General features: G+C 36.9%; 1 protein-coding gene across 1 annotated transcript; it reads right to left on the bottom strand.

Annotated features, from left to right (window-relative positions):
- Positions 1-549: 549 nt before the first annotated feature.
- LOC126706173 (probable carboxylesterase 1) lies at positions 550-1,600 on the bottom strand. Its single transcript, XM_050405488.1, has one exon. It carries the CDS (start codon positions 1,556-1,558, stop codon positions 581-583), a length of 978 nt encoding a protein of 325 aa, XP_050261445.1. The 5' UTR covers positions 1,559-1,600; the 3' UTR covers positions 550-580.
- Between the last annotated feature and the right edge of the window lie 12,789 nt (positions 1,601-14,389).

Here is a 14,389-nt window from a genome sequence, read left to right on the forward strand (position 1 = left end):
TACATAGGAACTATTTGGTGATTCAACTGCCTCAAGAAAAGAAGTCCGTGGGAAGTATCTCGCTTTAAAACATCAATAGAGCAATGAGTCAGTTTCTTAGATCATTCTCCATCCTTGCTTGGCTAGCATGGCTAGATTAAATGCTCTAAGATCACGAAAGCCCATTCCGCCATCTTTCTTTGAGATTGACAACTTATCCCAACTTCTCCAATGAATTTTTCTTTCATTCCCAACTTGTCCCCACCAAAACTTCACACAAAAAGCATCTAGTTCATCACATAATTTCATTGGGATTTGAAATATACTCATCGTATAAGTGAGAATAGACTGAACCACCGCATTTATGAGAATTTCTTTACCAGCTCTAGATAGAAGCATACCTTTGTTTGTTTGTTTGTTTTTTTTTTTTTTTTTTTTTTTTTTTTTTTTTTTTTTTACCAAGCCTTATAATTCAAGAAACACATCTTTGTGTTTTCAACAAAAACATATAAAATTTAAATTTTTCCTCTTCATTTGTAATTATTGAATTATATAAAAAAAAAAAGGAACTACGATTGCAATTTATCATAACATAAACACTTTAATCCCTTAAAATGAAGTCAACAAACTTTTTCATCAGGGGCCTAAAGTTTTCACCATCAGCATTGAACAAATGAAAGCAGTGGTCCTCCCCTTTACTCTCCAACAATTCCACGCTACCACCCCACCCACTCTTGCCCAAAATCTCACAGTAAGTCACCCCTCTATCTTTCAACCAATCCTTCTCTGCCACGCACACAAGAACCTTAGAACACCCCAAGCTAGACAAATCCGGATCCACCGCCGGGTTCAATTTCGGGTCATCATCACACCCGGAACTTGTAGGACACAAAAACTTGTACATCTCATCACGCTCTTTGTCCCCAAAGAAAGGGTGAATTATAATTAACCCAACAATCTTCAACCCAGCCAATCCAGTAGCGCCAGCTCGGACTGCCACGTAGTGTGTTATATTAGCTCCAGCACTCTCACCCGCCAAGAAAACCCGCCCGAAATCCACATACTCGTTTAACCACGGTTCGGGTCCTTGGTGATTAGAGTGAGTAGCAATCCACTGCAACGCGGCCCACGAATCATCATATGCAATCGGTAGTGGGTGCTCTGGGGCTAGCCTATAATCAACGGTGATAACAACAACATTGGCTTGGGAAATCAAAGATATGATGAATTTGTGAAGGACAGTTTCGTACGGTGATCCAGCACAGAAGCCTCCACCATGGTAGTGGACGAGAAGTGGTAACTTTTGATCTGGGCCGTTGATTTTGGGGGTGTAGATTCGGGCTGATAAACCGGTTTCGGGTGAGATGACCACGTCTTTGGATTGGATACCGGTGTTTGGGTCGAGCCCAGCTGGGAAATGGTCATGGGTCATGTACCTTTCTATGTGGCCATCTTTGAATGCTTTGAAGAATGGTGGGAAATCATGGATGATCTCATTGCTGTTGGTGCTTGAAGCCATTGCAATAAGAGAGTGATAAAATTGGGTTCTGATTTTTTTTTTGGGGGAAGGATAAGGCATTGAAATTAAATAAAGAGTATGTGGAGCTAGAAGTCACGGGTGGAATGGCAGGTGAAATGTGGTAGATCGTGAATCTTCATGTGGTAGATGAATTATGAATATAAAACTATTGTTGACGTTTAGGATAAGAATGAGTACATTAGGGTAATATTCCCTTTTTCTTTTCACTTTCTTGTCCAAATAATTTAGTTTCTAAAAAAAATATATTGTTTTCTCAACTGCATCAATTTGTTTTAAGACTAAATAAAACTTGTGAAAACTATTGAAAACTGAACTCTAAGAAAATTTTGGTTCGTTTTTCTTATTCTGCTGAATATTTATTTTCTTCTTTTCGTTTTTTAATACGAGATGTTACATTAAGTTGGAGTTTGGAGCATGTGCCACTCAACATATTATGAGTTTAGTTTAGCAAAAAAAAAGACTTTGCATAAATGCATGAGATGCTTAAAAATAGCATGTGCCATTAATAATATATATACACTTTGCAAGAGAACATTTTAAATAAAAAATTTGAACAGTTGTAATAAATTTAAAAATAAAATAGAAATACTATTTATAAAATATTGTAATTACGCACGTCTTTATTTTTCTGTTTTTTGGATACAAACACACACATAAGGAGAAAAAAAATGATGTTTTAACCCAAAGTCATGTCACACGCTTTGCATAAACTGGATTAAACCATTACTATTGCACAAATTTCTATAATTGCTAAAATAAATATGCATAATTTCATGGAAACAACTAGTATTAATTAATAGACTGTTTTGACTCATCAAAAAAAAAAAAAAAAAAAAAAAAAAAAAAAAAAATAGACTGTTTTGAAAGGCTGCATTCTAAAGAGGCAATTTTGATAGCTCACAATCTCTCAAGCTAGGCCTACTCCAGTTTGAGTTGGGCCAGGGGGGAAAAATGAACAGCTACATGTTTTAAGGGTTGGGCCAAGGCATGGCATTCCCTCAATTCTCACTCACCAGGACTTTTATTATTTCTAACCTTGCAATTTTGCAATGGAGTTTAACTGTTCAAGCACTAGTGAAGTCATCCACTCATACATGATATCATCCCTTCTTCGAAAATAACAAGCTTAAAGAGGTTAGCAATGAATGTGTCAATGAATATGTAATGTTGGGCCTTGATTCCATGAATGGGGTCCAATTCGTTTTACTTGCATTTCAACCCAACCCAGCATCAAAGCTCGGCTCTTTGTCACCAGAATTGCCGGCCCATAGTATTATGTTAAAGACTAATAAATTTAAATCGAGTCTTTTTATATTTTTCAAGCATATATACAGGAATTTGCATGTAAATTAAAATGTGAAAACACTTGGTATCAAATTATAAGGCAATTTGAATGACACTTAACACAAAATTGGAGTTGAATTAAAATTTGGTTTAGATTCTTAATTGAGCTTCCACTTTAATATATTATATACGAATAGTTCTACTTTTCCCCCTCTTTATGATTGAGTTAATTGGTTATATAATAATAATAATAATAATAAATTTCTTGCATTTTCTGTCAATTTGAATCGACAACTTAGCATTGCAATATAGTTAAAAATATAGAGAGATAAAGCCTAACATTTGAAAATTTTGAGTTTCATTGATAATTGCCTTAAATAGAGGTAGTATTTTGTTATTTACCTTAATTTTAATAAACCACTACTTCGTAGGCGAGAAACTTAATCTATGTATTATCTATTAAAGTGGAAGCTCAATCAAGATTTAAAACATATTCAAGTTGTACTTCAATTTCGTAGTAAGTGTCTTAATTGCTCTAATTTGATGCCAAGTATATTTAAATTTTAAATGCATTTTAATTTTGTACCAAACGCCCTTCGAATTACACTATAATTTTGTGTCAAGTGCTTTTATACGTGAATTTATACATCCAAATCATGATTTTAAAAGCGAAAACGATCAAAGAATCAGAAAAGGACCCGTTATTAACTTGGTTTTTGCTGGTTTTCCCATTATTACCAGACCGATTTAGGGCCTGGTTCTTGATTGAACCTGTCGAGTCAGCGGGTCCGATTCTATTTGATTTCTAAAACAATGATCTAAACATATAAATATAAAAAGATTAAATTAAAATTTTGCTCTACTTCTAGTTCTATGCAAATGCAATTAATACTATAAGCTATAAATATATATTGTCTATTGCTTATTAGTTAGAAACGTATTAATATTGTGTAGTTATTCTTAATTGTAGTCATGCACAAACACGATATTATTAGCTGGTGTAATGTATAAGTTTATGTGCCCGATTAGCTGTGGAATTGAAAATGACCCGAGAATAAATCTGGCAGTGGATCCGAATTTGACAAGTCGGGTGGAACAAGAGATGCAAGGATTGCTTACTTGGAGTCATATATATATATATATGAGTCACGACTTATTGATTAAGATAATGAGGGTGGGTGGTCCAGGGTGGATGTTTTGAAATTAAAGGAAAGAGTAATAAGGACCATGCATGTGTTTTACTTCAACATGTTCATGGCTACCACGTGTGATAAATTGGTCGTTAATTAAGGCTCTGATGGAGATGCTAGCTGTAGTTTCTGTCAATATTTATGAGAAGTACTAGTCCATGAGGTACCATGGTCGTGTTTGGTATAATGTTCTTATCAAATTTGAGCATTTGGGGTCGCATTATTGCATTGGTTGGCAAAGAAAGCATGCATGGTAATCTTGGTTTTCTTGGTTTTTGCGAAGTACAGGCATTGGCGGGTCCAAGTTAGAGTCAGGGTGGTCCTATGACCATCTGGCCTGAAAATATATATACATATATATATATATATATATATTATTATATATAAAATTTAAAAATTTTATGATTTTTTTATCTTAAAAAAATGTGACCACCTTAAATTTTTTTAGGTCCAATATAATTAAACTTTGGACAAAATTTAGCAACAAACCTGGTTGTAAATTAAGGTTATAACTCCACTCAATATTTTTTTATTATATGTGAATTTTAACAATTCCACAATTAGATTACATTTTTTTTCTTATATCCTCCATATTTGCAAAACTTCAAGAATGTTAAAAATAAATAGCTTTTGTCATCAATCAAATGTTTAATTTTTGAGTTTTTGTAATCTAAAATTATACACAAAAAATAAGTTTATAGATCAAATAGTAAATAACATTCGATTAACATGAAACTTGACATGTGTTTCATAAACATAAAAAACATACAATTTAATGGTTAGATTTTCAAAATATGTAGTCATGTTAATTTGTTTAGTGAAAATTGTAGTCTTAGGCTACAACTAAGTTTGTAGTCAAATTTTGGTTCTTTTAACAATATATTGGGCCTTTACAAATAAAAAGAAAAATCCAAGAAAAATTTCATTCGACTAAAATTTTGAAAGAGATATACCTTGCAGTATTGAGAATGAGATATAATTATCTTTTTTATTAAATATTGTATAATTTAAGTTTCTTAATGACCACCCTGAAAAAAATTTCTAGACCCACCACTGAGTACAGGGTAGTGATGTTTTCAAAATTGTCATAACCTAACAAGTAACGTTGCAAAAATTCTTAGGTACTCTCGAAGTATGGATAAATGGTGTTACTTTCTCTCACATTCATGGTAGATCCTATCATAAATTTAATTGGTAAACTCCACTATGAATATAAAAAGAAAGAGCGACATTCTCTATGTTCTAAGAATACCTATGTATTACTCGTAACAATACATGTCTTTCTAGAGAAGAAGAAGCAGAGTTATCACGCAGCAACAAAAAAGTAAAAGATGGTCGCCATGCTAACTTTAGTGATGGTCCAGGTGAAGACACTTCATCACAAGGCAACTAGAGCTCTTGGAATGCAGCTAGAGCCTCCTTTAAAGACAAGCTTGTGGGTGAGATACCGGGGGCTTTTGCTTAAGCCTTCGATTTTTCGGACTCCATGGAAGCTGATTTTGAATCGGATGATGATGTGACGGAAGAGGAAGCTCGAGATGGAAAAGTCCCAATCAAGCTAACTCGGGAAACAAAAATCAAGATTAGGGGGCCATGGTCCAAAGCCATTATCGTCAAGCTTGTGGGCAGAACAACAGGTTTCAGCTACATCCAAACAAAACTCAACCAGCTGTGGAAACCTTCAAGTAGAATGGATTGTGTTGACCTTGGGTATGGGTTCTTCTTGATTCGTTTCTATGCTAAGGAAGACTTGGATTTTGTTCTATAGTGGGGTCCTTGGTTCATAGGTGACCATTTCCTGTCGTTGAGACCTTGGGAGCCATTTTTCAAACCCTCCACAGCAAACGTAGATTCGGTTGCGGTCTGGGTGAGGTTGAATGAGTTGCCCATTGAGTTGTATGAAAGGGATGTGCTTAGGCAGATTGGTGAGGCGATTGGAAAGGTGTTGAGGATTGACACTCATACAGCCATGGAAGCTCGGGGTAAGTATGCGAGGTTGTGTGTCCAAGTTGATACGAGTAAGCCACTGACAAACACCGTTGTCATCGGACGCTTTAATCAACCAGTCATGTATGAGGGTATCCATAGCTTATGCTTCTCCTGTGGACGCGTTGGACATCAGAAGGATGATTGTCCGTTCATTATTAGGAAAGATAAGGAGGTTCTAGTGCCGCCAGACTCGACGGAAGAAGGACAGGTGAAGAACTCACGTAGGATGCATGATTCTAATAGTACTGACACCTCTAGCAAAGAGACAAAAGATAGTGGCACAGAAGAGGAGGGGTTGTATGGACCTTGGATGGTAGTGTCCAGGAAAAGAAATGGGTACAAGGCGACAAATAAAGGGACCAATCTCGAAGTGATCACAGGTACTGGCTGGAGGCCGACACGCTCCCACTCCTTTGAGGGTCCCAGTCACGTGACCAAATAAAACTCTGGATCATCTATAAACTCGGCTGGGCCAAAAGTGACCATGCTTCATCCCATGTTGGGCCAATAGACTCCTAATGGGCCTCAGAATAAACCAAATGCCATGAAATCCTCGTTTGGTGCTTCCCAAGCCCAGAGGTTGAAATTGAGAGATTCTGTCAGGGGTAAGAAAGACATTACTCGGGGAAGATTAAGCTCACCCAATACAAAGAGCGTCGTTGACTCCCATCCAGGTACATCTCCTCTCCAACTTGCTTCCATTCTCAATAATGGACCTGAGCTACTCTTTGGAGCTCCTTTCAAGTTCACGGCCAATACTGAAGCTGAGGTGGGTCAACAATCTGAAGGGAGAGGGGTTAGAGATGCCGGAGATCATAAGGTGGAGATTTCTAGTGAAGGGCCTGTCACCAAAGGAGAAAAGAGCGCAGAGGTGGTTGGTGGTTCCACTACTCACCATGATCCCGACTCTATGCAATATGGACCCAGCCATGGGGATTTGTCTCTTCATCAAGTTGATTCTTGTATCCAAGTTAACTGTGATGCTCAATCTACACGCTCTAGCTTGGGAGGTAAGGAGGGGACTGTCTCTCAGTCATGGGTTCGGCCAATTGAAGGGGTTGATGGAGATGATAGGATGGAAGCTGAGGATGGGAGCGGAGCTACTCCCTCCTGCTGATGTCTATCTCATTCCGAATCATCTATTTATCATGAATATTATCATTTGGAACAGCAGGGGCGCTTTGAAGCCCAATTTTCAGAACCATGTTCGGGAACTCGCTCGCAGTCATGATCTAGCCATTTTTGTGGTCATGAAAACTAAATTAGAAGGTGAAAGAGCTAGGGAGATCATTGACAGACTCCCCTTTGATGGGGCCATACACACGGACACTATCGGCTACGCGGGTGGTCTCTGGTTATTATGGAATTCTGATAAAGTGGAGGTTTAAGCTCTTGCCAACACGGAACAGGAAATTCATGTGGAGGTTAAGGTACGTTCTACTAACTCTGCTTGGTTATTTTCAGCAATTTATGCTAGTCCTAGAAGTGAGGAGAGGCAGGTCTTATGGAATAATTTGGCTAAAGTGGCTGAGCTACACAATAAGCCCTGGATCATGACAGGGGACTTTAATGAACCTCTGATAGAAGGGGATAAATTTGGGGGGAGAGGTGTGAGTCTTAATCGCTCCCTTTTATTTAAAGAGTGTTTGGATAGGTGTAATATGATTGATATGGGGTTTTCAGGTCCTCGATATACCTGGACAAACAAAAGAGACATAGATAACCTTATTCTTGAAAGGATTGATCGGTTCTTCATGAATCCCAGCTGGTGTGTCTTGTATCCGGATGCCAAGGTTTCCCATTTGCCCAGGTGTCATTCTGATCATTGTCCAGTCCTCATGGAAGCCTTTCCAACCCAAGCTATCAGACTTAGTCGACCCTTCCGCTTCTAGAGTTTTTGGTTATCTGATTTGTCCTTTCCGAAGGTAGTTTCTAAGGCTTGGAGCCACAATAGAAGTCTGGTTGATTCCATTGATACTTTCACCAAAGATGCTGCCCTGTGGAATAAAAATAGCTACGGGAACATTCATGCTAAGAGAAAAAGAGTCCTTGCAAGACTCTATGGGGCTCAACGAGCTTTATCAAATAGGTCGAGTGCTCCTCTTATCGAGCTAGAGAAATCTCTCTATCTAGAATTGGAGACACTTCTGGATCAGGAACGAGATTTATGGGCTTTGAAATCCAGAATTAATTGGATGATTCAAGGAGACCGCAACACCTCCTTTTACCATATATCTGCTCTAGCCAGGAGAAAGCGGAATCACATTGCTTCGGTAAAAAATAGTGCAGGGGATTGGCTCACAGAGGAGAGGGATGTTATGGAGTATTTTAGAACTAGGTTTATTTCCCTATACACAACTTCTCATTCCAAAGTTGATTGGGGTACCAAGAAAATTTCAAGTTGGCAAATTCAGCTTTATGAGGAGGATAAATGTAATCTTGCTGAAATGGTGTCTCCTGCGGAGATAAAAGAGGCTCTTTGGTCTATGAAAGCTTACAAAGCCCCAGGTTCGGATGGTTTGCATGCTGGGTTCTTTCAAAGATTTTGGCTTGTAGTAGGAGACTCGGTGAAGGAGGAAGTGATGAAGGTGTTTAGGGATAGGAAGGTCCCTAAATATCTAAACCATACCCTTATAGTTCTTATTCCGAAAATCCAAGGGCCCGAGACTATTGGTAATTATAAACCAATAAGTTTATGCAACTCAGTTTATAAGATTATTACAAAAGTCATTATTGCTAGGATAAGACCGCACTTGGATAGCTTGATCTCTCCGCTTCAAGTGGCTTTTGTCCCAGGAAGAAGGGGTGTGGACAACACCATCTTGGTTCAAGAACTTATCCATTCTATGGGGAGAGCTAAAGGGAGGAATGGATATATGGCAATAAAAATAGATCTAGAGAAGGCTTATGACAAACTTGAATGGGGTTTTATCAGAGAGATGCTTATACGGTTTAATTTTCCAGAAAATCTTATTGAGCTCATCATGAGCTGCATCTCTTCAGTGTCTACCTCCTTACTTTTCAATGGTGGTTGCATGGACCCCTTCTGGCCTTCTAGGGGCATTAGACAAGGAGACCCGCTATCTCCGTATCTCTTCATTCTATGCATGGAGTTCCTTGGGCAACTTATTGAAGAAAAATGCAGTAAGAAGCTGTGGGCAAAGGTTAAAACTTCAAAGAGCGGGCCTGCCTTCTCCCACCTTTTCTTTGCCGATGATTTGGTCCTTTTTGCTCATGCCAACCTTGAGAATTGTAATACAATCAAAGGGGTCCTCCAGGAGTTTTGTACCAGATCTGGACAGGTTGTTAGTGAAGCTAAGTCTTGGATTTATTTTTCTCCAAATGTAGATCCTGACCAAAGGGTTTTCCTAGCAGACACCCTCGAGTTCCAAACCACCCCCAACCTTGGAAAATATCTAGGATTTCCTTTGAAGCACTCTAGGAGCCGTAGGCATGATTTTGATTTTGTCCTTGATAGAGTGAAGCTAAAGCTTGCAGGGTGGAAAAGTAATCTTCTCTCAATGGCTGGACGAACAGTCTTGATCCAAGCTGCTTCCTCCACCATACCAGCCTACACCATGCAAAATGTTTACCTCCCGAACAAAATACTTGAGGGTATTGATAGAGTTAACAGAAACTTCTTATGGGGGTCCGACTGAAACTGAAAGGAAAATGCATTGGGTTAATTGGGAGAAGGTTACTAAGCCAAAAGACCTTGGAGGGTTGGGACTCCAAACTGCTAAAGGTAGAAACATAGCCTTGTTAGCCAAACTTAATTGGAGGCTTAACACGGAACCTGACGCTCTGTGGGTGAGAGTTCTTAAGAAGAAGTATTGCACTCAACGGAGAATTAATTCTAACCGAGAAGCAAGGCTGCCAGCTTCCCCCACTTGGAAAGGTATTAGAAGAGGTGAGGATACCTTTATAAAGGGGATTAAGTGGAATCCGGGTCGGGATAGTATTTTAAATTTCTAGACAGATGCCTGGACAAATCTTGGTCCCATTAGGAATCTCATTCAGGGTCTGTTGCCTCAATTGAGTCTTGATCTCAAAGTAAGGGATGTCATCACTCCCTATGGTTGTTGGGATTGGTCCTTGATTCCATTTGAGCTGCCCCAGAATATTAAAGCAGAAATTCAAGGCACTCCTATTCCTATCATGGCGAGGGGAGGTGATAAACTGGTTTGGAAATTCTCTCCAAAAGGTGGTTTTGAGATGAGAAGTGCTTATTTGCTCACCACAAACTCCCTGGAAGCCCCCTCCTTCTCTGGAAGCTGGATTTGGAAAGCCCATACTCTCCCAAGGATCCAAACTTTTGTTTGGAAATGCATGCATGAAAGCATTGGAGTTAAAAATTGTCTAGCTGGAAGGGATATGATGTTAGATACTACTTGCCCTTTATGCTAATTAGAGGTGGAAACAATCACTCATGCCCTGCGAGATTGCAATATGGTTAAAGCTGTCTGGCATCAGTTGGGAGTCCAAGCTTCTAACAGTGCCTTTTTCACTCAAAACTTAAGGGATTGGCTCAATACCAATGGCAAATGGATGCAAAACCATAATCCCACGAGCCTACCATGGAATGTAGTTTTTCTGTTTGCTGTCTGGGGGATTTGGAGACAAAGGAACAACCATGTGTTTAAGCGTAGTAGCAGCAACCCGAATCTAGCACGAGACATTGTAGCGCAAGCCTCAGAATTCTTCCTGTGTGCTGATCAAGCTAGGAGTACCAGCGGCAAAAGCATCAGAAAAATCAGGTGGGAAAAGCCGGAGGTAGGCTGGATGAAGATTAATACTGATGGAGCCTTGAATTCGTTGCTGGGTTTAGCTGGTGGAGGAGGTCTGATAAGGGATGAAGCTGGCAGATGGGTTGTAGGATTTGCGAGAAAAATTGGGAAGGCTAACAGCTTCCTTGTGGAGCTATGGGCTCTTCGAGATGGCCTTTTGCTGTGCCAACAGATGAATGTGACTGCCCTTGTTATAGAAGTGGATGCAAAAGCTCTAGTTGACGCTCTCATTAATCCAAGCTATTCAAATGCCATCGTTTGTGGTCTGTTTGAAGACTGTAGGCAGTTGGTCAACCGGCTTCCCCAATTTCGAATCAAACATGTCTTCCGCGAGGCCAACATGTGTGCTGATCAACTTGCTAGATTAGGCTGCTTACTAGTCTCAGATTTCACCTTGTATTCCTGTCCGCCTGTGGACATCATGAAAATTTTTGAGGCTGATAGCCAGGGTCTGTTTTCAAGCAGGCTATGTACTGATCCTTTTTAGTTTAATGCAAGTCTCCCTTCTTACCAAAAAAAAAAAAAAAAACAATACATGTCTTTCCTGTGCTACTTATTACTTCTTTTCCAAAAAAACAAAATTGTAAAACCAGGACTGCATTGCTTACTTGTAATCAGCGTTGAATCAGGTACTTTAGTGTTTTTTTTTTAACTTGTTTTGTGCTCACTAATGCAACCACCTTGCTTTGTTTTCTCCGATTGCATCATACCTAACAGACTGAAACATGTGAAGTATTATCATAATTTCTTCAACATCTCCGTCTCTCGATCGATGTGATTTGTCAACAATTTCTGTACGATGTAATTGATGATTAATCTGAAGTTGGGCTGCGATGGAATTTAAACCAGCAATGACATATCAAACGCAAACATAGAAATGAAAAGCAGTTTCTAATAAACTGTCTAAAACAAGTGGATTTGATTTCATTAATTTGTACCATGTTTGAGATGAAAATATTCGTAGTCTTAAGTGTTAGTTTGGATAGCAACGCGTTTGTGTTTGTGTGGGGGTCTGCATTTTTTGGTTGGGTCTTGTGCACTGTTCACGGGACCTGCAGGTACAGAAAAATATAAATTTAGCTTTAAAATTGGGTTCCATGGCATTATTTACACTTTTAAAAATTATTTTGCTACAATATTTTTAGCAATAAATTTTCAGTTTTTAACAATAAGCGGTATCCAAACACATCATAAATCTCTCTTTCTTTTTTTTTTTTTTGGGTGGAGAATCTAGTCTTAAGCCTCTTAACATCCAACAACTAGCTTCTTCTCACAAAAATACAAATAAAAACACAACCACTACAAGCTGAGATTTTTTAGTCTTTTAACCTAATTATTTTACATTTCAAATATTGTAACATATTAATAAGTTTTTTTTTTTTTTTGAAAAGTGAGACATAAACGTGACATAATGTGAAAATTTTAATAATAAAAGAAAATATTTTTATATGTCCTATGAAATTCTATAACAAACTAATGCAATTGGAACAATTTTAATTTAATAATTACAGTATTTGGAACAAACGTTTAGAGTTCAGATGAATAGAGAAAATGCATTCTTTTGCACTTGATCCACAAAACTATTATCAAAATTTGGTATATACAAAGTTTAATTTTATTCAGGAAAATTTATTTATGGGAAAATTTATGGTATATACGTATGTAGTATGTACCATAACGTATGTTAGATTTACCTACATTTTTTTATTAAAAAAAATCTCACTTATCACATAAAAAAAAAAAATTTGAAAATATGTGTTCTACAATTAATTTGTAAATGTTGTGCATTTGTATAAATCACATTAATTTAGAATTAGGATATATTGAACAAATCAACGAAAAATGCATTGGAAGTTGGAAAATATGATCAATGATGGAGAAAAAGAATGAGTTGAAAACTTGAATATTTTTTTTTTTAAGAGAGTTTCAACCTATAGCGGGGATTGAACCTTAGATTTCTTATTCAACCTGGAACCCATTGAAAACTTGAAAGTTGAATACCATGAATTAAAATTTGCCCCCAAGAATGGCTTAGGAGCTCACTCATAGCATGTGCAAAATGGGTGGTAAGAGTTTCATTTTAATTTGTAATATTCTATGTGTATCTAATTTTTTTTAATTTCATTTCTGCATTTTATGAATTGTTTAAATATTTTGTTAATATCTTAAACGGAGTGAAAACACTTACATATTATATAACGCTCACCACATTAACAATTTGTAAAATATTTTATAAAAAAGTTTATAATTTTAGCATTTTCCTATATTATTTATACTATATATTACTAAATATACTTTCAATTCAGCCATTCTTGGAGATGACTCAAGCTTTGTTGTATATTCACTTAGAAATCAAGCTCCCTCACTGGCTTCTTTTGTACACCCTTTTTTTTTTTAAGTGTTGTTTTGAACCTCTGATACAATATGTTAAAGTTTTTGTAAATTAATTTTTCTCATGTAAGTTGTGAAGACAACTTTGTAATTCATAGTCTTGCTCGGCATGCAATACATATCACACTCACTTCTGTTAAAGAAAGATGTTTTACCTCATTTTTAGTTTTATGCTGTAATTCAAGTCCACTTGGCAACTATTTCATAATAAAATTTACAATTTAAAAAAAAATAATAATAATTGCAATTAGTATTCCCAAAACGACAAAAGGATTTCCGGTAAGGTCGAAAAGTTGGGCCTTGGCCTAGGCCCCAGACCCAAGGGAAGAATCCGGCTATACAATTCAAAATTTTAAATAAAGTAATGAACACGGTTGTGCCCCTCTTTTTTTAGAAAAAAAAAAAAAATATATATATATATATATATATATCCCTTTAATAAAGTAAACAAAGAAACATTAGGATATATATTTATTTATGCCCATATCAAGGATGTAATTACGCTATCCCCAGTCTTTTTCTTCCCCAAAAAAACTCACAATCTTTCTTTTCTTTTTTAATATTATATTATTTTCTGGACGAAATCATCGCTCTCTCACACCCTCCCTCCTTAAAAAAATGAAAAGAAAAGAAATTATAGCCTTCATCTTTGGCTACAGCATTCAAAAATTGACTTTTAGACAAATCAAATAATGGACAATTGTTTGTGAAGCAAAGATAAGAAAAACGTAAAAGCACAAGTCAAGAACACAGCAACCGTCATGACACATTAACGTTTAATTTGTTAAGTTTGTTAACTAATCAAATCTTTTCTTAACAACCCTTTTATTGACCCCCAAAAAAAAAAAAGCCCTTTTATTGCTCTCCAATATTTGAAGCTTTCAATAGGAACACATTTTATGTTCAAAATAATTAAATATAATATTTTTATAATAATTTCACAAAAATTAGATTGTTATTTGTTTTAAACTGAAATTATTATTAGTTTTAAACTGAATCTATTACTAATATCTGACATTACTTTTTTTACCTGGTAATAACAAACTTATCAGTATTACCTATAATTTTGTACAAAATTGTTACAAACATAGCATTTTTTTAACAATAAATCATAACAAAAAGAAAAAACTTTTTCAAAATAATTTGTCAACGCCCAAGCCGTTTTTGTGGGGGGTGGGAGTCATGCTGTCCAGTCAGGACTAAACCAATTCAGAACGACATCGTTGTGA

This window comes from Quercus robur, chromosome 11 (genome assembly GCF_932294415.1).
Source record: "Quercus robur chromosome 11, dhQueRobu3.1, whole genome shotgun sequence".
Taxonomy (NCBI): domain Eukaryota; kingdom Viridiplantae; phylum Streptophyta; class Magnoliopsida; order Fagales; family Fagaceae; genus Quercus; species Quercus robur.

Coding starts and splice junctions, on each gene's coding strand:
- LOC126706173 (XM_050405488.1), bottom strand. CDS start 1,558: ATGCCTTATCCTTCCCCCAAAAAAAAAATCAGAACCCAATTTTATCAC.